This window comes from Delphinus delphis, chromosome 5, assembly GCF_949987515.2.
Source record: "Delphinus delphis chromosome 5, mDelDel1.2, whole genome shotgun sequence".
Lineage (NCBI taxonomy): Eukaryota > Metazoa > Chordata > Mammalia > Artiodactyla > Delphinidae > Delphinus > Delphinus delphis.
This window is the reverse complement of record NC_082687.1, coordinates 104,508,827-104,533,658: the sequence shown is the minus strand read 5'-3', so window position 1 is coordinate 104,533,658 and position 24,832 is coordinate 104,508,827. Positions and strand designations below refer to the sequence as shown.

General features: G+C 36.4%; 1 protein-coding gene across 1 annotated transcript; it reads left to right on the top strand.

The window, feature by feature from the left end:
* Positions 1 to 1,717: 1,717 nt before the first annotated feature.
* On the top strand, positions 1,718 to 20,824 carry CXXC4 (CXXC finger protein 4). Its single transcript, XM_060011821.1, has 2 exons — positions 1,718 to 2,794; positions 20,699 to 20,824. The coding sequence occupies exons 1-2, from the start codon at positions 1,718 to 1,720 to the stop codon at positions 20,741 to 20,743; spliced, it is 1,122 nt and encodes a 373-aa protein (XP_059867804.1). The 3' UTR covers positions 20,744 to 20,824.
* Positions 20,825 to 24,832: the final 4,008 nt, after the last annotated feature.

The window sequence follows — 24,832 nt, the reverse complement described above, 5'->3', positions numbered from 1 at the left end:
CATCAGGCCTTGAAGTTTTTGCACTTGGAGTTTGGGCATAAATGGTTCATTAATCTAATTATAAGCATAATTGCTATAATTGATATCCATTTTGAACTGAATATTTGAGACAGACTACTGGGCCCCCATTTAAAATTCCCTGAACTCCACATTCTAGACCAATATGTGGGCTTCAGAAGATGTCACAAAAAGAAATTCTGCCCCCCCCAAAAAATCTGGAAACAAAGAAACTGGTTTTTTAGGTTAATATACACTTTATGTTTTTGCTTTACTTCTCAAAAGGCTGTGATGTACCTCTCCCTCTGTGATAAACAACTAAAATACCTCTTCCTAAGCATAATAATGGCCTGTAAGCAAAGAGATGAATGCAAATACCCAGTTAACATTAAACTTTCCTGTAAAACAGAGCAAAAGAAAAAAAAATCATTTTAATGATTATTTCTTCATGGAACACCTTAAATGATTCCCCCCTACTTTTACTCAATGTAAAAAAATCAGTGACTGTGAGAGATCCTCAAAAAGTCCATGCTTTCTTCTTGTCTTGGGAATAGACTGGAGTCTCCATTAGGAATTATTGGGAATATTCTTACAGAGACTGCAGGCACTTGGTTTAAAACCTTTGACATTTTTCTGTATTATTAAAAAAAATTTTTAATCTAGTCCATCTTTCTTTTCTTTCTTTTAAACAAGTAGAACACCACCCTCTTACCCCCTCCAAGCCCCACCACCAAATGGCTTGTACAATTGAGACCCGTCCTTGGTCCATTGAATTAAGACCCTAACAGAGCCAGCTGTGCTGGGATTCAAACTAATGACCGCAGACACACAAGGACACTGTGGCAGCTGGTAGTTCTTTTCTCCCTGCCTCTTTAGTTCAGATTGTATGTGGGCAGTCTCTTAGCTCTCAGTTGTATTGTGTTTGCTTACAGTTTATACTCGGATGTATTGCAGACTTTCTCAGTACTTCATTTGCTAATTTCCTGTTCATTTTCCTCATAGGGCCATAGCAGTTTTCTACTTTAGAGCATTTGCATGCCCAGGCAGCACTTGTTCATACATTTCAAAATGTTTAAATGCCCTCTGCTTATAGGTAGTATCGCCCTCCCACCCCTGATTTGCATGTCTTTAAGCACTCCAATTGCCCTTTTCCCTCGGCATTTGTCACCCCTGTCTTTCCTCTTTCCCTGGGTATCCTGGCTATTAATACATTTTCTCAGGAGGGTTATAAGAATAGGGGGGAGGAGCCGTGGTGTGCTGTGGGGAGGGAGAGAGCGGGCCTGGGAGCGTGGGGGAAGGATGGGAATGGGGGGGGGGTCACGTCTTGATGATTGTTATGCAAACGACCTGACGAAGAATGTGGGAGCTTTCAGCGTCTGCGGTGGGGTGGTGAGGGAGGCTGTTTATTTATTTGTCCATCTTTTTCCTCGTGCTGCTTGTTGGAATGACTTTCTTTATTTTAGTTGTAACAGTTGGAGGATAATGCAAAGGAAGACGCTGCCTGGGAATTCACCGTCTGTGGAAATGCGCCCCAGAGAGGAATAAAGCAGTCCTCACCTTGCTCTCCCCACCCGGACCCACTTTCCCCTCCCGCCTCGGCCCCCACCCCGGCACCACCATCACCCCCTTCCCTCCCCCCCACCTTCCCCCCTTTCCCACCCAGGTGTCGGACCAGACGGTCCCCACTTCCACCCTGCACCCCTTCTTCCCCCCCTGTACCATGAACACCAATGTCTGCGTGGAGCCCGGGCCGAGCCCGGAGGCCCCGGGCTTGCCCAAGGAAAGCCACCTGCCCGAGGGGGCCCTGAACAGCCTTGTGGATTACAACTCGGAGATGGAGCGCTACCGCTCCTTTGCCACCTCCTTCTACAAGACCAACGGGGGCGCCTTCCCGCAGGCGGCCAAGATCGCGCGCATCACCACCCCCATCTTCCCCAGCAGCGCCGCCGCCGCCGCGGCCGCCGCGCGCATCGGCATGTCCCCCTGGAACTGCGACAACGCGGCCACCGCCGCCGCCGCCACCGCCATGCTCTGGGGCAGTGGCGGGGGCGGCGGAGGCGGAGGCGGCGGCGGCGGGGGCGGCGGCGGGGGCGGCGGGGGCAGCAGGAAATCCTCCTCCGCCGCCGCCTCCTCCTCCGCCGCCTCCTCGGCGATCCTCCCCACCGGCGGTGGCGGCGGCGGCGGTGGTGGCGGCGGCGGCGGCGGCGGCGGCGGCGGTGGCGGCGGCGGCGGCAGCAGGACCAGCATGCACCACCGAAACGACTCCCAGAGGCTGGGGAAAGCTGGCTGCCCGCCAGAGCCGTCGTTGCAAATGGCAAATACTAATTTCCTCTCCACCTTATCCCCCGAACACTGCAGACCTTTGGCGGGGGAATGCATGAACAAGCTCAAATGCGGCGCTGCTGAAGCAGAGATAATGAATCTCCCCGAGCGCGTGGGGACTTTTTCCGCTATCCCGGCTTTAGGGGGCATCTCATTACCTCCAGGGGTCATCGTCATGACAGCCCTTCACTCCCCCGCAGCAGCCTCAGCAGCCGTCACAGACAGTGCGTTTCAAATTGCCAATCTGGCAGACTGCCCGCAGAATCATTCCTCCTCCTCTTCGTCCTCCTCGGGGGGAGCTGGCGGAGCCAACCCGGCCAAGAAGAAGAGGAAAAGGTGTGGGGTCTGCGTGCCCTGCAAGAGGCTCATCAACTGTGGCGTCTGCAGCAGTTGCAGGAACCGCAAAACGGGACACCAGATCTGCAAATTTAGAAAATGTGAAGAGCTAAAGAAAAAACCTGGCACTTCGCTAGAGGTCAGAGGAGATGATTTCTTGTTTCCCAGTCTCCCCCCCTCCCTCCTCCCTCCCCTGTCCTCTCCCCTTCAGGGCTTCGTGTCTGGCTTCAAGATGCAGTACCCCTTTCCTGAAGCTTCATTCAGGTTGTAAGATACAGTTGTAGGTGGTTTGCGGAGGTCATGGCCTCTCCGCCACCCTCCCCAGCTGCACTTCGCCTGGAACCGCCCTCCATATGGGGAGGGCGCCCCTCCTTTTTAGCTCCGGGAGGAAAACTAATGTAATTGGTTTGAAAAATCAGAAGTTTCACATTCAATATGGTCAGAAATTTCCCTTGGTGGTTCAAAATGACCCCTCCCCCCTTATTATTTTTAAAAGCATCTCTGCCCAAAGGGTGGGACACATCACATTCTATATACTTTTATTGGGCGAGACTTACTAGTGGCCCAGTTGTAAAAGTGAGGACACAGTTTGTGGCACACAAGCCTACATTCCCATTAACACACACACACACACACACACACACACACACAGAGTAATCATTGAAACGGAAATACATTAATTCAAAAGGGGATTTTCTACCCTCTTCTAGGATAATTTTTCTCCTTACCATGACAAAATGTTTGTTTCCTCATTTTATTTTCTGCATACTTGGTATTTTTCCGGAAAGTGGATATAGTATAGAAAGCTGAACACCATTTGCAGTTTTTAAGGAGAGATGACTTAGAATAGATACAATTTGTAGCAGGTGATGGTAATTTTATTTAAGACTGTCTTACATAGCTTAGAAACAAATGATTCCTAAAACTCAGTTATAAAAAATATAAATTTGGGGTTCTGCATTTAGCAGATTAACCATTTTGTAGTCACAAAATTGTTCTATACACCAAGCACTGTTTTGTTGGACACCCTATTTGGTCAATAATAGTTTCTTTTTCCTATATGCCCTTAAAACAGACAACGTACAGATTATCACTAAATTACTTGTTAAATTAGGCTTTTAATTATGTTAAATACAAAGATTGATGTGTTTGGTGGAAATTTCATATGGTGACCTGATCAAAACAAAAGGGGAAAAAACGGAAAATCAGAGGTAAATGGGTTTGGTGGTATATTTAGTAAAGAAATATGAACAGGTAATCATATTTAGCCTCTTGATATAATTTACAGAGTAGATGGCTAAGTGTTCATATATAGGTGGTGGATGTAGCATTAGGGAATATTCAATGGGCTGGATTGTAGGCTGAGAGCGGTTCTCACAAGTTATCATCAGAGGGAAATCTGCACATTCTTTTAAAAAATTGTGAACGTGGCTTAAAGGAGTTTTCTCCAAGAAGGACTGGTCTTTAAAAGGAGAAGGGAAAAGCGTTAAAGATCTTTGCATGTTTGAACACAAGTAAGATACAGTTTGTTTTTTTTAAGTTGTATTAATATAAGTCAAAGCAAATAGCACTTTGGAATTCCCTCAAAATCAATTTATATTGATATCATTATTGATTATGATCAATTCCATCAAAATATTGCATTGATTCCTCTTTATAAAAGAACCCATCTCTGTTGAAAGTTTGACTTTACTCCAGGGTGGTTTATTACATTTCCTTTGGCAACTCTGCTTACGCAAAGATAACAGCAATTATAAAGGCGTAGGTCCATGTGTTTTCTTAGGTGGCAGAAACTAGTTTTTAGCTTTGAATGATCTTCTCTTTAATATAACTTCTCTAGGTCTCTAAGGCCCATAGGCAGTTAAAATTCAGTTCATACTAAAGCCTCCTGTTATTGCCCAGTTGATAGCACTACATAGCTTTTTTTTTTTTTCTCTCAAACTATAGTATCTAGGATTATAAAATCTAGAATTATAGATTTGGTGTTGCTAAGTGGCCTTCAACTTTTGCTAGACTAATGCACTGCCTTCATCCCAATTTAGGGTATGTAGTAGATAGCCACTGAATAATTCTCATTTATTTAGTAAGTAACCTCTCTGAACGAGTTTAATGTGAGTACCAAGAGGTTTTCTGCACAAGTTTCTATGCTGATTTATTAGTCTAAACAAATTTCATAAGTTTCCTTTTTTCTTCCTTTTGATAGTTTTCCCACAAACTTATCATGATCCTTAAGTTTCTTAGGCTTTTTGATCACAAAATTCCATAGTATTACTTTTTCTTCTCTTTTAAAATTCTGTTGATCTTCAGAAACTGGGGTGTGGATGGGAGGGGAAACACATTTCTCTCTTTGTAGAGCTCTCTGAAGATGTTCTCCTAGCTATACACCCCTTCCTACCAGAGAATTGTTCTTGGTTCAAAGCTAAGATTCTTAATGGAATGCAGTTTGGCAGAAAGAAAGAAAAAGTTTTGTTTTTTAAAAAATTTTAATTGGCTAACATTCTAACTAGGTCATTTTAAAGCGGCAAAGGCAGCATGATTGCCTCAAGCACATGTGTAACCACACAGTTATGGTTGTAGGAAACCAGCTGGATGCATGTCAGAGTGACAGGATTTACATGACTGAACCAAAGCTGGAGCAGTGGTTGTGGGATGGTGAAAAGTACCCCTGCTGACCTGCTTCCCTCTCTAATTTGGTTTCTGTAACTTATCATCATCTGTGGAGATGTTTTAGATGTCAGGTAGACTCCCTGGCTAAGGATAGTGATTTGGGGATTCATTATGGATATCACCTGTGGATTTCAGGTGTAAGTTCAGTAGCGAATATTTGTTGACTTTAAATTATGGACACCAATTAATATCTGGATCATAGTCATCACTACTATTCTTATTTATCACTTCAAGCCCCATGTGCTCTTCTTTCCCTTTGACTTATTCTCATGCCAATTACTGGAGGCGTAATCAGATTCTCAGGGTAAGTAAACTGAAATTAAGACAGATTCACATAGATGTGTTGGGATTCTTGCCCACATTTTTTAAAGCCTCCCCTCTGGCATTCCTTTTAAAACTGCTTTACTTATTTCCACGTTTTCCTGCTTAGCCTCATGTTAAGAGCATCTTAATTCCTTAAAAATATATTAATAAAATCACCCCTTTATAGTATTCCATATGATAACAATGCACATAAAACAAACTTAGTTTTCCTATGATACTGTGCACTGTATAGTTGCATATAAGACTATTCATTTAGTCAATTACTCTACTAAAAAAATGATCACTGGTTATTCAAAGCAGTCATTACAAATTCTGTATGCCCCTGTGCAACAAAACTTATCTTAAAAACTTGTATCCTCAATGATCAATATTAAGTTCCCATATATTTTAAGAAATGTGATTACATAGTATGATAATACATTATATGACAGGCCTTTGTCTCACACAAAGGTAATCTCATACAAAGGGAATCCTGTAGTTTTTATATTCACAGCAGTTACATTTCTGATACTAAGATCTAACTTTTTTTAAATCTCCCAACCTGATATGACTCAAGGGAGAAAATTGTCCCGTGGGTAACCCCAGCCTCGTAGTCCCTGAACATTGTTCAGGTGACATGATTGATCTCTGTGGGACAGCATTAGAGACCACACAGATCTGGTTTCTCTCCCATTAGCTGATTTATGGAATTACATTAGTAAGCAGTGCCTCGGGAGACTTCCCTGCCCCCGCTCTTGGCTCTCTACTGAGCGTACACACCGCTGCCACCCAGGCTTTCTCTGAGCTAGAGGCAGGAGTTGGAAGAACATTAGAGTGAAGAGACTGAGAAACTGGAAAGTCAGGAAAAAGGATAATCTCATCTTCTTTCTTTTCTCTCTTTTAAAAATTTATCTGCTGAATGAACGGGCCCCAAATAATTTTCCGCAAGTTAGGTTGAGGTCCTAAGAGGTCTCGTGGAAAGCATCCAGATATTGCCCCACTCTTGGTAACTGGATTTCGAAGAGTGTTCTAAGGGAGGAGGGACACATTTCCTATATATGACGTTAAGTTCTAAGAGCTTCAACCACACAAATGGCAATTGTAAAATTCTGGACAGAGCATTGTCTGCGATTTTTGCAGGAAGGTGGCACCTGCTTCCCCACCCTTTCATTTGTAGACCACACATGAAATAGGTGTGTCACTCAAACTCAGACTCTGTATGGTTAAATAACGAAACCGGTCAACAATTGAACATGTCATATAAGATTTGGAAGTTTGTGACAAAAAAAACCTACAGGTAAAATACAAATGTTTCGTATCTTAAACTGCAACATACAACAGTTTGTCATTTTATATCATAGTTCAAAAATGGGTTTTCAGTTTCAAGAATCAAAAACATCCCAGTATAAAAATACACATTTTTGTTTTAATCAAAAGGAAAGAGGAAACTTTTCAAGAAATTCAAACCAAATGATAGTAGATTAACACTAGAATGTAATATAGAAATAACATAGGGAAAAGAGTCTGAATTTCATAAATGCTAAGGAAAAAAGCTCAGAAAAGTTCAGCTTTGACTAAAGGCAGAAAGTAGATTTGTTGCCAAGACATCAAAGTGTAATGCAAGTCCAGTGAGATTCTTTCCATCACTAGATTTAATACAAGTTAGTCAAAGTTGTTTTTAAGAGAACCACACATTTTAAAATAATTCCTAAATGAAAATCATACCCCTTCTCATCCAAACATCATGCAAATTCTAACCAATCTTTTGGATGGCAATTAGGAATAGTAGAATAAAAGCAATTAAAAGCATTTGTAAATTATCCTATAAGAATGTTTGTTTGAAGTTCAGCCATCATTAAACAAAATAAAAATAAACAATCAAAAAGCCAGTAACAACAAACTTTAGACTTTAATCATATAAAAGTATTTGGATATTTTAAGTGAGAATGGAAAGTATATCTAGTGATGAAGGAAAGAAAAGTTACTTGATTTTTAAACTTTTTAATGAATTGATTACTGAAGCATTGCTGCATATTTTGGTTAGTTTTAGTCAACTGTTCTCCTGGGTGAATAATTAAGAATTTTGCGCAGTGCAGACTTACAGATTGACAAATACAGGACAATTTAGTAAAATAGTCTGTAAGACTAAAAACTTAAGGTGTTTAAAACGACATGGGCATTTCATCCATATTTGTTCTAGAGTACAAGGTTGGAGACTGAAGAACTATGTCAGGGTGATCCTGGAGACACTGGTAGAATATTCCCTCTGGATATAAACGTAAACCAAAAAACTACTGGAGTGTTCCCCAGGAACAGGTTGAAGTGTATCTTAAAAAAAAACTCATCTGAAGTAGTTGGTGCTCTTAGAACTTACTGTTCAATCTCAATTGGTCAGATTGAATATGTAGTTTACTTTTACCAGAAAACAATTCACTTTTTAATTTTGCTTTGGAAAATTGTAACAAAATGTCCTACTATCCAATAAGTTTCACAAGCCTGGATATGCTTCAGTCTCTTACATTTATTTTTATTCATATTTTACAAATATTAAAAATGAGCTCATTCATCATATAAAAATATCTACTTAAATTAGTAGGTTAAATTCAAGATTTATTGAAAGGCCCATGTAAATATGCAAGTTGGAGAAAGGACTACTTCTCTTTCAGTTTTCCTCTTTATTTTATTTTATTTTTTATTTTTCTATATTTTTATTTTTTTGCGGTACGTGGGCCTCTCACTGTTGTGGCCTCTCCCGTTGCGGAGCACAGGCTCCGGACGCACAGGCTCAGCGGCCATGGCTCACGGGCCCAGCCGCTCCGCGGCATGTGGGATCTTCCTGGACCAGGGCATGAACCCGTGTTCCCTGCATCGGCAGGCGGACTCTCAACCACTGTGCCACCAGGGAAGCCCTTCCTCTTATTTTTGGATTAGTTTTTTAAAAGCAAAAATGAGCCCAAAATAATGGTAAAATCTTTCATCTTTATAAGTGTGATTTTTCAGTCACCAATTAGAATGTCAGATGATCTTGGCTGGGGAAGTAGAGCACTCTAGATAATATCATTTTTTTTTTTTTTTTTTAACAAAAACCTGTTTTCAAGACAGTACTTTCTTTGGTGGGATCAGTGTAAATTTTGAGGATTTTGTGCATGCATAATTGTATTCCTTCATTTGTGCTGCAATGCTTCTGCTCATTCTTAACATACTTTTTCATCTAGCATTTATGCTATTATCCTTAGTAGTTTCAAAATATTGAGGGAGGGACACACAGGTGGTTTTATCCTTCAGTCATATCTTGTTCCATCACATGCAAACACCTGTCCTGAAATTGAATTATTCTGCAGGGTAATCGAAAAGTCTCCCTCTATTCAGCATCACATGTTTTCTGTTGTTTATTGAGTTATGTTGCAGCATACTTCAGATGCGACAGACATTTAATAATGTTGAAGACTTAGCTCTGCAGGGGCTAAAAGGATCCCAGCAGGCTTGTTAACTTCTACTCTAAAACATTATGAGAAATATTTTTTTCTCTGTGAAACTCCAAGGCTTTCTCTTAATTTATTTCAAGAACATAAGAATCCATAGCCAGGTATGAGAGCGAACCTGTGAAATTTTTTTGTTTTTCTATTTTTTTGATCTTTAACCTATCGATATCACGTTACATTTCTTACTCAGAAGACAGTGGCAAAGCAAACAACTGCTTTTCCAAAGAACTAATAGCTAAAGATGCATTTCTTTGGCTGATATAAAACCAAATATAAATTATATTTAGAAAACATAAACTACTAGTTTCTTGGCTTTTCACTTATTTTATAATTAAAAATAATATTTGGGCCCTTGTGGCTACATTTAGGTGATAGATTGTGGGAAGAGCCACTAGTTTCAAGTAACTTACCAGTTGAACAATATTAGCTACATCAGCATTACTTCTCTGAACTTTATTTCCTCAACTGTGAAACGGACATAGTAATACCAACCTTCACTACAACTTTTAATATTGTGTGTAGGTTCATGTTCTTTGTATACTGAAAGATGCTATACGATTTCTCATTCCTAATTTAAAGTCATCAATAAAAAGTAGAGGAGAAGACAATTACATTTACAGATAATTCAGTATACCAACAAGTTACTTATAGTTATCAGAAATTAAAGCCCATGTAGACTATTTTGTGGCTTTGAGTTTTCTGAATATTTGTCTTAATCATCCAGTTCACCAAAGATCTGGCATGATTTCACTTGGAAAGAGATAAACCTGATAAACAAATCCTCCTTCCTCACCAAAGGCACACCACTACCATAAATTTCTGTATCTTTTAGTAGATTTTGTGTGTGTGTGTGTGCATTTCAACTCAATACCTTTTTTTTGGCTACTATTTCCTTTATTTGGACAGACACAGGAGTTGTTCTAAATGTGCATTTGTGAGTTTAAGAAAATCATTGTAAGAAATGGTTAAATGCTTGTCACAGATTCTGGTTGGAGAACATATTTACAAACACTGGAAAATTGTAGAGTTACTCTTGTTTTCGAAGATGGGGTGTGTGTGTGTGTGTGAGTGAGTGTGTAGGAAGTTAAACAGGTAGATACACATTTTGAGATTAAAAAGTGAAGTGACTATGCAGAGCTTTTTCTTTTTAATAAGAAGAGAGTATTTATGAAATGAAGGACGTTAGTGAGCAATAATAGAAAATGCTGTTGGTTTTCTGGGAGAAAATAGTGATAAGCCCTAAAAGATTTGGAATACTAACCAAGAAAGCTTTAAAAATGAAGGAGAAAGAGATATTCAGGCCAGGGTGCAATGCAGTATCTAGAAGAAGTTCTGTCAGGATAGGGTATGGAAGTCTGCTTTGCTGACTATAACTGCTGAAGCAGTTATAGAAGTTTTGCAGAGAATGGAAACAATAAAGGGGGGAGATAATGTTTTCATGCTTGACTCAATACATTTGGTTAGGGAGTCAGAGCTGAGTCTAAAGTTCAGTGGAGTGGCCGCTGAATTAGAGACAAGGAAAAACAGATTGTGTTTTAGCTGATGTTATTATGTTTACTTATGCCTTTGAAACATTTGGTAGAATAACTCCCGAGTGTAACTGAATACTTCCAAGATGGGTGGAAGATGGGATTCCATTTAGGTGTCATATTCATCTAAACTCATGTTTCAGAGGACGTTCTGGAGCAAGTGAAGAAAAGTGTCAAACTATGGGGGAAACTGTGGTGAAAGTGCTGCTTCTTGCTCAAGGACTTAAAAAAAACCTCTGGATGATTGATAGTATCAAAAGGATAGAGATCAAGTAGGATGAGAGAAGAAAGGGATAAATGTTTATAGAGCAGGAAGAGTCATGGGCATTTCTGTGTATTTCAGCAAATCTGGCAAATTCTGGAGAAGATGTATTTTCTTTAAAACTTTACAGAGTGAAAAGAGATGAAATAAATTTTTAAAAGAATAATAGACTATATAGATTTAATTGGAAATGATGATTATGAGTGATGGTGAATCAGTGGCAGAAAAATAACTGTGCTGGGCAAAGACTTCTCTATGGGAAATGTTTGTAGGTTAAATGAGATCAGGGATGGTTTTAATGGAGTCGAGAATAAGGAAAAGAGATAAAATTCTCAGTTGTATGTAGATGAATGCAAAGTGAGATGTGGCATCTTCTCAGAAACACTCAGTGTGCTCTGTCAGTCATGAAAAACAAAATAGAGAACACTAGCCTTTAAAATGCCAAAGGATATACATATTGGTTCTTCTATGTAAGGCTGCTATCCATAGAGTTAAATGCGTTATGAAGTGGAGTGGTTTTGGATTTTCCTCATGTGATGCTTTTCACATGTACATGTTATTTGTATGGTGTGAAGCTGTGTTTTGCAAACTGCAGGTGACAACACATTAGTGGTCCATGAAAACCAATGTGTTGGCTTATCGCCAGGATTTTTAGAACATAGAATAGAACGGAATGGAGCAGAAAATATACGTGTATCACATGTAGTAAGAGTACATATTGTTAAACTTTTGTTTCGGTTATGTATGTACACATAAATGTATGTGTATGCATGTACTAGGCTGCTATGTAGAATGTATTTCCAACTGTTGATTGCAGTCAAAAAAGCTTGAAAAACACTAGTTTAGTGACAGCCACAACACTATTGAACAAATCTGTAGTGAGGAAAGAAATTACATTTGTAAATGGAACAATGTTACCAAGATAAAGAGTAAAATGTAAATGTGTTTCCATAAGCAGTGTGTCTTTACTTCTCCTAGGCAGGTCTGTACCTAGAAGGTATATTCATGAATTCATGGTATATGCTAAACACATGGTAAACCCTTGATCAATTCAATTCAACATATCTTTAGGTAGGAACTGTTATTTTCTGAGATTTGTAGTAAGTGCTGTGGATACATACACACATCTTCGCTTAAGGAACTCAAACTTTTCCTTATTCCTAACTGCCTTTTTAAAATACCTATGTCATTCCCTAATTCTACATCTTAATCTTTCATCCAAGATAATTAGCTCCCTACTTACATTCTTAATTCTCAGCCCCCCAAAATGGACGCATTTCAAGTGATATAATTGTAACTTTAGAAAACTCTGAAAGCAATCTCACACCTATTTAAAAGCCTTGGGATTCCTTAATTCATCCTTGGCCTAGTTGTTCCCAGATCTAGATAAGAAACACATACTGCTATCTGTGATTTCTGCTTGGCTACCTCATGTGGTTATGTTGTGTAGTATTAAGTTTTCTATTAGTACTCCAGAATTTTTCAAGGAATAAGAAAAGAAAAAGGAATTCTTGCCTTGAACATACTGAGAATCTACAGTGTGACTTGTTATATCAAGCATATTTTACAGAGTACTGGAAACCCTTGTATGACCTGAATAAGAGAAAGAGCTATATTGAAAGAAAGAAATAAAGGAAGGAAGAAAAGAAGAAAGGGAGGGAGGGAGAGAGGGAAGACAGGCAGACTGTAGTGTTATAGATTAAAGAGAAATGAGAAAGGAGCATGTTGGCAGAAAGGATTGTCATGTTCAAGGTCATCTTTTTGAGTCTGGTTTAGATAAGAAATTAGTAGAAATGGTTAATGCCTCAAATTTTATTTGAAAGATGCCATGAGTCTGGGTTTAGATTCACTAGAACCACTCAGCATTTTTTCTTTTCATTTACCATAGTGGATAAAATAGTTTCATGTAAACTAACTAGATTTTTTTTCCTCCTAATTTCTCTTTAAGAGTAATTTGCTCAAGTCTGTAATTAGAAACATAGAAATGCCAAGATGGGAAAACTGATGCTAAAAATTGATGATGGTGTTTAGGGAGATAGAGGCCATCAGCATCTATAAACAACTAACTGTTCAAAAATATCAGTGTAATTTTTAAGGGGTTATACAGAGAATTTCCTGGAAAATACAGAATTGCACATATAGAAAAGAGTCCAGAAAAATGATGAAAAGAATATTAATCACTACAGCTTATAAATCCTGTGCCTGAAAAAGGTTAGGCTTATTAATTTACTCTACTAGTTAGTTAACTATGCGATTGTGACTCTGTTTGCATGAAGATGGAGTACATGATACACATAGAAAAAGAAGTAGTACATGGAAATTCCCTGAGGAGAAATTTGACTCTTAAATTAAGGACTTGCTCTAGAACAAGATATGGTGATACCATGTTAATGCAGACTGCTTCACAGTGTATGCCCTCTTAATGAGGGAGATTAACCAAAATACATTTCTAAAGAGCCAAGTAACATGTAATAACTTGATTAAATTAAAATTGTTGACTATATACCTTTTAATTTTATTATTTAAACAGAAAATTAAGGGAAGAAACCAAGAAGTCAGCATGACTGTGAATTTAAACATTCAGTGTAATGGCAATTGCGGTTATTAAAAAGTTTTTTTTTTTTAAAGAAATACTCCAAGCAACATGTGATTCTCAGAAGTATAGTTTTAATCAAGTACATTATTTTGCTGATAATATCTAATGACTGTGAAATGTTTGGAATTTTCTCTAAGTTCCTCCAAGCAATTAATGGACATAAAACATGCTTTGGTTTCTAGGCTGGGTCTATCTCAGTGGTTGGCTTTTTGTCATAGAAGATACTGAACCAAATGAAGTTCAGTGACTACATTCAAAATATTATAGAACTTAGCCCAAGAGGAATTTTCTATTAAACTTATTTTCACTTTTTATGTAATATAGAAAAAAATGAATATTTCTCAAACTCCCACATCTCTAATAATCAAAAAGAAGCACCATAATTTGAATTTCTTATAGAGATTAGGTGTAACTATTGTATTTTATTTGAACAGAAGTTAGAGGCTGTCCAAATCATGGCTTTGATGGTTTTAAAAATCACCTCAAAAAAAAAAAACAACCTCAAGTTTTTTAACTGACCTCCCATTTCTTCACATTTTATGTGAATATTTCTTCTCTTCAATAAAAGGTGACAGTTCACTGTCTGCTTTAAAAAAATAACCAAAATTTAAAAAAATTGTCCAACAACTTGGTCATGAAAAGAATGCTGGTGGTGTTTTCAATAGCTAATTAGCAATGATCTCACCTAAAGGTATTGTTGTAGTCAACAGGAATCAGTAGAGTGACTTTGAGGGGAGATAGAATTATTTAACTTGTGTCTGCCATATATATATATATATATATATATATATATGAATTCATACATTCATATATATGTATGTCTATTCAGATTCATTATCATATAACCATATATTTTTTCATAAAGATTTAAACATATTGGCATATATAAATAAAATTAACTCTAGATATTTTAATCATTCTTGACAGTATTGATTTTATTAACCTGATTTTTGCTTTTTTAATATCAATTTTACTTTTAATTTCCTTTCACACTTCCTCTTATACATAGGTTAAAAATAATATATAAAATATTTTTTCAAAAGCATCTTTTAAATTTATGGATTGTTGAAAATTTTTTCTCTTTCTGCTTATCCTGGTACCATCCCTATTATAGTTTATTTTTATAAATCCAGGACTATTTTAATCACTAAACTACCCATGTGTAACACAATAAATTTGCTTATTGTTGGAAGGATGTGGTTTGAAGTGTTTTTACCAAAAGCAATTGAAATATAATCCTATATAGCATTAATCAAGACACTTGCCTAAATCAAGTAGTTACATTAGATACTGAGGCCAAAAGTGGGTGCCTTTTTTGGCCACTTCTGGACCAGTGGGAATTTTGGTGTCAACCTGTTACTTCTCTTCCTATCAACCCACTCCTTCCCCATATACACACACACCCACCTTTGGACAGTTGTTTTCCGTACTGGCTCTACCACCATATTGACTTGATTTAGCACCTTTCCAACATAGTATATAATCTCATCTTTCCATTTACAAAAGTTAGCTAAGTTTAAAGTCATGCCATCACAGTGGTGATGGGGAGGGTGGTGGTATTCTCATAGGAGGGGGGAAGAGGAAGAGCCCTCATATTTGCAAGGCAGAAGAAGTAGCAGGAGCAATAGCCCACAGGGAATCAATCCTAATGAAAGAGCCATCTCTAGTTCCACCATTAATCAGAGAAATCCTGGCCCCAAATGTCAGTTTGGAAACCAGAAAAGTGGAATGCTCCTTATAATCATATTTAAGACCTCCAAAAATGTGGGTCATAAAAGTTATGCAGTTACTTATTTGGTGCTTTCTCCCTTTTAAAGAGGGGTCTAATATTCCCATTAGTGGTATTTGATAGGTGTTTTTAGTTTACATCTGGATCATGGCCAAAATAAGGTGTGAGTATACCAAAGACTTGTACAGTTATATGATGAATGAATCTGAATTATGAGAAAAATTAATCTGGTAGACAGCACATATATGATACATGTAAATTACAACAGGACAGAATGAGAAAGTAAGTTAGGTGTACTTTGAAAAGGGGAAACAGTGTATACTTATATTAATCCATATATTTTAAAAGATTGGAATTGTTAAAATATGAAGTTATTTTTTATTATAATAACAGTAAATTATTGGGCTGTGAGTTTATCATTTATCATAAATTAATTGTTCTCTCAAACTTACTGAACTATGCTATACCTGTGCTTGCTAATAATTCTACTATAGTTATTGGATTATGGTTTTTAAAATATACTATTTGTAAATAGGATATAGAAAAATATTTTTGCCTAAAACATCTTGGGGAGTCTCTAACATTTACTAGGTATAATTTTAGACCATAACTACTGATCATCCAAATTTGTAATAATGTGCATGTGTGTGTGTCTTCACATTCACAATATTGTACAGTATATGTAATACAATTTTCCATTTCTCCAATTAGGTTTTGAAATTTTGTTGGTACAAAAATTAAGAACCTATATAACTTGATATTTTAGCATTTTTTGTGAATCAAATCAGAAAAAAAGTAGTTTTTTTTTTAACCATGAGGAATCCTTTTCCTTTTGTTCAGCCACAATACCCCAAAGTTTGAAAGTTTCATATGAAGCCAAAACAAATATAATCAAATGTCTAAAGGCAAACAATGATTCCTGCTATTCTTTTTTTGTCATATTTATTCATGTACTTCCTGTTGCAGAATTTCAGTGATTCATTAAGGTTTTCAAGTTCTAGTGCAAAGAGGTAAATCAAATGCGGTGAGGGGTTCCAATTTCAAGGACTTAGATGCTCAGAAGTCTAAGAAACTTATAGTGGAGCTTCTCACAGTGAAAACAAAAGTTTTTATTTGAAATATATGTATTACAAAAGAGTTTATAAGAAGCTGTATTGGCTAACTACAATTCGAAATTGCTTTGCTTTTGGTTGGAAAAAGCATACTTCCCATAATTATATGGGGATCGGAAAATGATTGGTGTTTATGTTTCTTTAATTAATAAATAAATGGGGAAACAGGAAATTATTTTTTGATTAATCTAAGAATAATGGTATCCCAAAATACTGACTTCAGCTTGGGAAGTATTGTATTAGAGCCATCCTGTTTCACAGTAGAATTCTGAAGGCCTATGTGAATCACTGAGACTTTTGGATTAGAAACTACATGAATAAATATTGGAAAGATATAGTTAACTTTAGTTACAGAATTTGCTAATGTCTTAATTATTATCTCAATTTATAACTTTTATGCATTCTGAAGTGAATTTCAGCATCGAGTTGTCTTTTATTTGCTCTTTAAAAACTCATGTCTAGCTTTATTAAAAATGATTAGTTTTGTTTGGTGTCCTGAATACTGCAACATTTTACATATTGTATCTAGCTAGACGTGAATAGCCAATCCCATATAAATTCATATGTAGGAAAGTATAGATACCCAATTTCAGTTTTTAGGAGATGAGTTTTTATTAGGCTTGACATATTTTAAACAAGAGTATGTAGGTGCATGCCCGACCTAAAGATACCACAGTTCACATGACTGCCTACCAAGCACCAAAAGAGAAAGTTATGCTCAAATTCTTAAGGTAGCGGATTTGGGGATGTTTACTGATTTTAGGTCATTTAATTATTTTTTCATTGCTGATTTAATGAAAATCAAGCTGAAATACATTTCTGCCAGAGACATATTGATAATTTTTGTATTCATTTTTTAAAGAAGTAAATGTAAAACGTACTTAGATTTGGATTATATAATTATTTTATTCAATAATTTGCCCTTTAAAGTTATTTAGGAGGAAAACAGAAGGCATTCCTTTAAACTTGAAGGTCATTCTGGGTCTGGCTCTTGTAGGGGTGAATTCCCTGGAACACCATGCTTTACAGCAGTACCAGGAGAACTGGGGGCTGCAGGTTTCTCCCCAGGCCTCCTGGGAGCAAGGCTGCTGTTTGCCAGTGTTTGCACCGGTGTGAGCGGTGAAGACTGCCTTAAACAATGCTGATCAACTCAATTCTATTCTTTACCTCCCCACCCCCTTCTCTTCCTGGGGAATCTGGCTTCCCTGTCACTCAGGATAACGATTTCCTGCAAGCATCACTGAGATCCAGAAAGTCACTGTAATCTCATCAAGAATGTGATTCCCCAGCTGGGACTCTTGAATTTATATAACCTGAAAGTAGCTGGTTAGGGTGCTTAATCCACCACATTGGTGTGGTGAAGCCCCCCAACCATTTAAAATAGAAGGCCTCTTACAAAGACGACCTCATTAGAGAAGATATGTCCCCAAATTAGGACAGACTTAATTAGAAGCCATAATTTAACCCAATGGTTTACATATGAAAACAGTGTTGCTACCCCCATTCTGGCTTAAAAGAATCAATCCAGGCCTTAAGGAAATTTCCAGTGAGCCCAGTGAAAATTGGGCAGGAGATTGGATATACATCTGTTTTGTGTGGCCTGTGGGATGCTGAAGCGTTTTGTTTCTTTTTTTAACCCTGGAATAAAACTTAGAGAATCCTCACTTCAAGTTTCTGGTGAATGCCTTGAAGATTTGTTCCAATTAATGCACCAGTGATTTTCCTAAATCTTCTCACATATTTTAGGTGATTTTCCAACTAATCATTTTTAGGGTTCAACCTCAAAGATCTTAATATAAGGGAGAAATAATTTTTAATAGGTGCATCCCTGCTTACCTTCTCCCTTTCCCTGTAGCAATAAATTGTCTGTATCCTTATTTTTGGAGATACATACTGGTCTCAAAATTGTATACATACTAATATGTACACATCACAGTGCAATTTTGTGACAGGTCATGACAGTAAAGAAAACTAGCTCTCTGCTTCTCTCATATCGGCATTATCTAATTACTATTTAGTGCTAACAAGCATTGAGAAGCGATTATCTTTTTCCTCACAACAATGACCTTTGATCTCGGGTGGCATTTTATAAAGCTTGCTTTTCCTAAATATTGCAGATGAAATTGAGTGGTGGAAAGGGGCACAGGAAGAGCCAAGAATTGGAAGAGAGATTTAAAAATGAAACTAAGACATAAGGAGTTCATCTCATTTAAAAAATGTGCTCCATATATTTCTTCTGTTTATCTTCATAAACATATATGTTTATCAGGATACAAGATATATAAGTATATACTTACAGTCTTATTTCCAGTTGGCATCTGAGAGTAAGTTGGCATCTCTTTGTCACATACTGTACACATAAATGTGAATATATATGGATATATATGCACATGTTTATTTTTCATGTGTGATTCTGCAATGCATGGATATGCTTAGATCTAACTTATCTTGTTAAAAATGACTACATTTATATAAGTATGCATACTTATATAAAATTTATTCTTAGTTGGCATCAAGCAGCAAGTTAGCATCTGGTGTAAACTAAGTTTTCATTTACTGCTTATATATATATGTGTGTGTGTGTAAAGCACGAATATTAAGATGAATGAATATATTTTCTTATTATTTCATACAGTACTTTTAATAATGATTAAATAAGTGTAATGAGCATATATAATTATATATATCATTTAAAAGTTACTTTTTTAGAAGTAGTAAAGGGGTTTTTCTCACCAACCAAGTCAAATGATGGGGATCCAGGTATGCGTAGTGAACTGGCGAGAAGAAGACAGATTAACCCATGAGGAGTAGGGAGTACAATATTAGTAAGTACTATTTTTATGGGAATAATGGAACTTTTTGTTTGTGATTTTAGAAAATATTCACAAGTTTTAATATTTTTTGTATACCTATATGTAAATTTGAATTAGACAGCGTTAGTTTGTTCTTAACACATTCATTGTGAAATATATCATGTTGACTATGAGCACAGTTTTTTTAAACTTCTATTTAAAGAGATAAGCCAAAATGGTTATTTTATTCATTTAAATTTCATTTGACCTCTCAATTAACACAGTTTTATTTTTAGATGACATTGCTACAGTAGGACGGTGTCAACCAAATAAGTCATATATGAGAAAGTAAATAAAAGCTAACCTCAATTATTAAAGAGTGTTTGTAGTAGAATTTTTCATGTATTTCCTGAAAATTCAAGTGCTGTTAACACTGTCTTAAGATGTGTTTACAAGGGATGTGTGTGTGTGTGTGTGTGTGTGTGTGCTTTTATACCTACTCAGTATTTTGGTAATATTCAACATCCCAATTTACATACTTACTAATCTATAGCAGCTGTTTTATAGGCTACACAGGCCTGTTGGACAGGTCTAAGGAAGAAAATCAACTTCTTTTTGCCCTCCAGGAAAATTTACTCTTAGCTTGTTTTTCCTCATGTATCATCAATATGTACTCATGTGATTCTGTTTTATAAAGAAGAGTATGGCATGATGAATGACTGTAACATTAATATATAAAGGAAAATTTGATAGCTTAACTACTGTTTATCCAACGAAAAACCCCACAGTAACTGTAAGCTTCTCGTTAAAAGGATTGCTCATACATTTAGTGCTGGCTTATTACTCCTTTGGAAAACTATAGTATTTTTCTGGTGCAAAAGGATCATTATGCTCCACTGAGTATCATTGGTTAGTTACAAGTTTGTCTCATATGTATGACATTAATTTGTTGCAAATGCAGACATTTTAAAATAGTGGTATATTTTGTCCGTATAGTTCTCATTCCATTATATGTAGGAATGTTTAGCATTAGTAGTTATTAAATATAGACGTAATATTGATGTTATATTTGTTGTCCTGTCGTAAAAGAAATTCTCCAGAATAAATAAATTACTTCACTGAATTCTGAACATCAGCCTTACATAGGCTGCATATGTATGTAGCAGATACAGATTTTAAGTATGCTTGCTGGCTCTAGCAAGCATACTTAAAATGCAGCCTATGTAAGGCTGATGTAAGTATATACTGTATCTGGTCTTCCTACTATTGGCTAATAGTTTGAACCTCCCCCTTTCTTCTGATTGCCATCCATGTTCTAGGCTGTGTGTCCTATATTTTTTAGACCAATATGTTTTAATCATTATATTTAGTAAATTATCATTAAATTCAATATTCTAATTTTTGTAATATTCTAAGATTAAACATTTGTTTTTTATTAAATGTTGAAATATACAAGTCATTATGTTGTGTATAGCTGACTGAAAATATTACTGAAGTGTAAAGGAGAAAAATCTAATTTTATATTGACATAGAAAGAAAGCTTAACTTGTTTTCTTGCTCTTTTTTTATAGAGAACACCTGTTCCCAGCGCTGAAGCATTCCGATGGTTCTTTTAAAGCAGTAGTATATCTTATTTTCAAGGCATTTGGAAGTGAAAGGCAAACTAAATGTCTTGTTTTAAGAAACTGCTTAGTCCACCACTGAAGAAAATATCCAGATATTATTTTCATTTTATGTATAGGGGTTTCTTCAAAAAAAAAAAAAAGGAAAAGAAAAGAAAAAAGACATATAAAAATAATCTGGGAGCTTGGGGAATTGGCCAGTCTATTTACTTTCAATACCCTGATTCTTTCTTTGATGTAATTTAGCTATCCTAGTGAAGTTGTTGTCTATTTTGAAAGTGGCTGTAAAAAATAAGTTTGGGTAAGCCCCTGCTGTAAAATCATGTATCTTTGCAAAGTACATATCTATACTTCATTTTCAAATATATGTGTTTCAGTACTGTAAACTGTACAGATAGCAGCTTGTATTTTGTGTGTTTAGACACAAGGAGACAATCATCTCTGAGCATCTATGGAGATTAACAGTTTGTACACAACAGTCTGGTTCTGCGAGTTAAATCTGGAGCAATAAATTTTAGCTTTAAATATTTTTTGCCAGTTGTTTCTAGGAGCAGCAACAGCAGTGGCATGTTTTGCCATGCATCTTTCCGTAGAGACTTGATGCCAAGTTTTATGAGACTAAAAGATGATGATGCATCCAGCAATTACCTTCAGTTGTATTGTTCTAAGAGGGGAAGATGTTAGGAAAGTTTCAATTAATCTTTTGAGCACTATATTAGAGTAGTGGTTATGCACTTGCATTGCTTACAAACGAGCTGTACAGAAGGGTATACCTCCCAAATCCTTAGTGTAGTTGACTTGTCTCGGGTGGCACTGTAAGGCGGAGTACTCAGAGTAGTTGGAACATGCAGAATCAGTTGTATAATTTTTTTTTTCTTTAAACTGTTTTCTAGGATACAGGATAAAGTATCATATCTTAGGGGAGAAATTTATGACTCACTTTATTTTTCCCCAGCCCAACATGGGTGGTATGTATTTTTTTGTTTGTCTGTTTTTTGCTCTTTTTCTTTTTTGGTAGAAAAAAAATAAACACTTAATAAAATGTACCCAAATGTTTAAATTCCATGTATGATATTAAAAGGGTAGTTTTGTTTTAAAATTTGAATACGTAAAGGCCTCCTGCATGAGGCATGGCAGGTACATTTTTAAATTCAAAAGAATGAGGTACATTCATGAAAGTGAGGCTGTTAAATCGCTTTTTATCTCCCTTTCTCACAGCCTCCTGGTTGCAGTGGTGGCCTTCCCCTAGGCCCTCAGTGGAATGTTCCATTGCTTGCATTCCCATTTTTGTCACTGGATGCTTTCATTCCTGAGAAGGCAGGACCACAGTCTGTGGAATTCCATAAATGCAAACAGCCCCTAAACAAAAGGAGCTAATGCTTCATAGGACCCGTGCTACCTTTTCAGGTAGTGTTTGGTTTTCTTCTGGCAGTCAGGGTTCTTAAGGCTGTCCCATTAGGACAAATGTTTGAGATGACATGATCCCTAAGAGTTTTCTTCCTTTCTTTCTTTCTTTTTTTTTTTTGTTTTTTCTTCTGCCAGATTAGAAAGACTATTTTCAGCTTCAGGAATAAAACAGAGTTTAGCAAAAACACATGGAGTATCCAAGTTGCCATGTTACTGTAACTTTTGTCCTCTAGTCACTAGCCACCTATTGTAGCCCGTGACATCCATAAGCCTGCTGAAAAGTTAGCAACGTGGATCATGTGAAGAAAAATAACTTGAGAAGAGAAAGGGTGATGAAAAGGACTGTAAAGTTTTAGAAAAACTAACAGATGAATAATTTTAAAAGGCTAGTTGTAGTTTTGAATGGGAAATAATACGGACAGAGGAGATTTTTTTAAACTCAGAAAGAGCACTTCATCGTTGGGTGTGGAGAAGGCACTTACAAACACCAGTGTGAAAAACAATGTGACTTAACTTGCCTAGGGTCTGAATGCAAGGTCTACAGTTACTGTCAAGTAGCCTTGCTGAAGAAAATTCATTATGTATTACACTTATCCATGTTTAGAGAAGAGAATTATCACAAATTCAAACGTGATGTATATTAATTTTGAGATAGCTTTCTACTTGATGTATATTCCTTTGAAGGTTCTAGTTGGAATTTCTATATCTGCTGTGGGACCAATGAGAGCTGTATGAGTTCTTTCTTGTTCCATTTTTTATTTTATTTGACTTTTTTTTTAACCAATTTGCTAATGAATTACAAGTAAGTGGAAACTTACTTTCACATTTGAATGGTAAGGTTGCCTGGCTTTTTGGAAAATGATGATGGTTATTACAGAATTGAAACAAACTTTTATTCAGGCTGCATTAGGCATACGGTAACATATAAAGATCTCATAGCAATGTACTGTGAGTCTAAAATACATGCTAGTATTGCATGTCTGATGTGTTTTTGTTTGTTTTCTTAAAGAATTAATGAATCTGTATATTGTAAAATGTGATGTTTTTACATGTCAATTCAATTTTTTAATGAAAGAAAATCTGTTGAGTATTGATATGGAGAAGTGCAGCTTTTCCTGAATTCTCTTATGTGTTTTTATTCTTGACATTGTTCTTTTTTAAACCGCCCATTTTTTTATGCTTTTGGTTAAACTGTATTTATATAATGTAGGGTGCATATATGGTTCTCTTTGGTGATGTTGAAAGATATTACTCTTCCAGCCTCCCCTCAGTTATCTCCCCTGTAAGTCAATGTATCGAGAACTTGTAAAGCATATCATTACAGCCCTGAGGGATTGAAAGATTTACATTTTTCGTGATTCTAAAATACCAATGAAATGTAACTTTTAAAAGTTCCTCACTGTATGTTTCATATTCAGTATCAAGAAAATTCAGAAGATAGCAATCAGATGTAGATCTGATTAAAAATTACATCTTACAAATTACATATCAGATAAGCCAAATAAAAAAACTATGTACGAGAGGTCTATCTGTGTACACAGGAGTCTTGCCTTCTCTAGGTGTAGATGAGGAGATGCCATATTCTGTCAGGATTTGGGGAGACCATGGAAAGTATTTGGGGTGTTGGCATGTAGTACAGTGGACCCATTCCTTTGTCAGCTGTCACTCAGCACCCTAACATCACAAGAACATCAGAGTGCAAATCTTTCTCCTTCCAGGCCTTCAACCCAGAGTGGCTTTCTGATGGATTCTGCCTGTCTGTGCATAAGTAGAGGCATATTTACAAGTAGAAATGTGTCCATCCTTGGGAGAAAAAACAGTAATAGTCTTCCCCCAGGGTAAGAGTGTATAAAAATGCCTCCTGGTTGCTTAATTCCCAACACCCAACTTTCTTCTTCTAAATACATTTATAGGGAGCAAGAGATGGTAGGCTTCCTATGAATTAATATGAAGCGATCACTACAAGAAAGGAATATTCCCTTCCTTTCATTCAGAACCCCTGGCATGTAAGTTGTATAATTAATACTAAAGCAAATAAAGTCTTTAAGCTGGTAGTATCTGTAATCAAATAATGAAAAAAGGAAAGCAGTTAAATGAGCACACTATTCAGGGTCAAATATGTTCAGCAAAAAGCTGTAGTGGGTCTTTGATCATGGCTAGATTCACAGTGATATCAAACAGTTGGTTCTCATGTACAGCTAAATGTTTCAGATTTTGTTTTTATTAAATTTGGCAGTTTCACACTGAGATCTGTATTCCTAGTGAATAAAAGACAGCTACTTTGTTAGGAGGGATTCCATTTTCACAACTGTGAGGAAGTCAGAGATATTTCAGGAACATGGGCCACAAAATGTACTCCTTTCACAGTGTTCTCCTATTCTGAACTGTGCAGTTATCTATTAAATTTTCTAATAGATATTTGTGTAAGGTGTATGTATGCTTGTGCAATTATTAAAAAAGCAGTTTTGGAAAACAGTGTATTTATTAAAGAAAATTACTTACGGGGCATGTACAAAACTGTAAAAAAAAAAAAAAAAAAACTTAAAAAAAAAAACACATTCAATTTGCCCAGTAAAGTTGTTTTTGTGAAATTTCTGTGTTGTTGAATAAAGGACTTTAGTATTCAAAAGATCTCTTTTTCCATGAACAAATTTTTATTTGTGAGATTTTAAGTAA

What these genes read in the sequence shown, in the direction of transcription:
- CXXC4 (XM_060011821.1), top strand. Translation starts at nt 1,718, where the DNA reads ATGAACACCAATGTCTGCGTGGAGCCCGGGCCGAGCCCGGAGGCCCCG. An exon ending in AACCTGGCACTTCGCTAGAG is followed by an intron (nt 2,795 to 20,698) that starts GTCAGAGGAGAT and finishes CTTTTTTTATAG; the next exon opens with AGAACACCTGTTCCCAGCGC.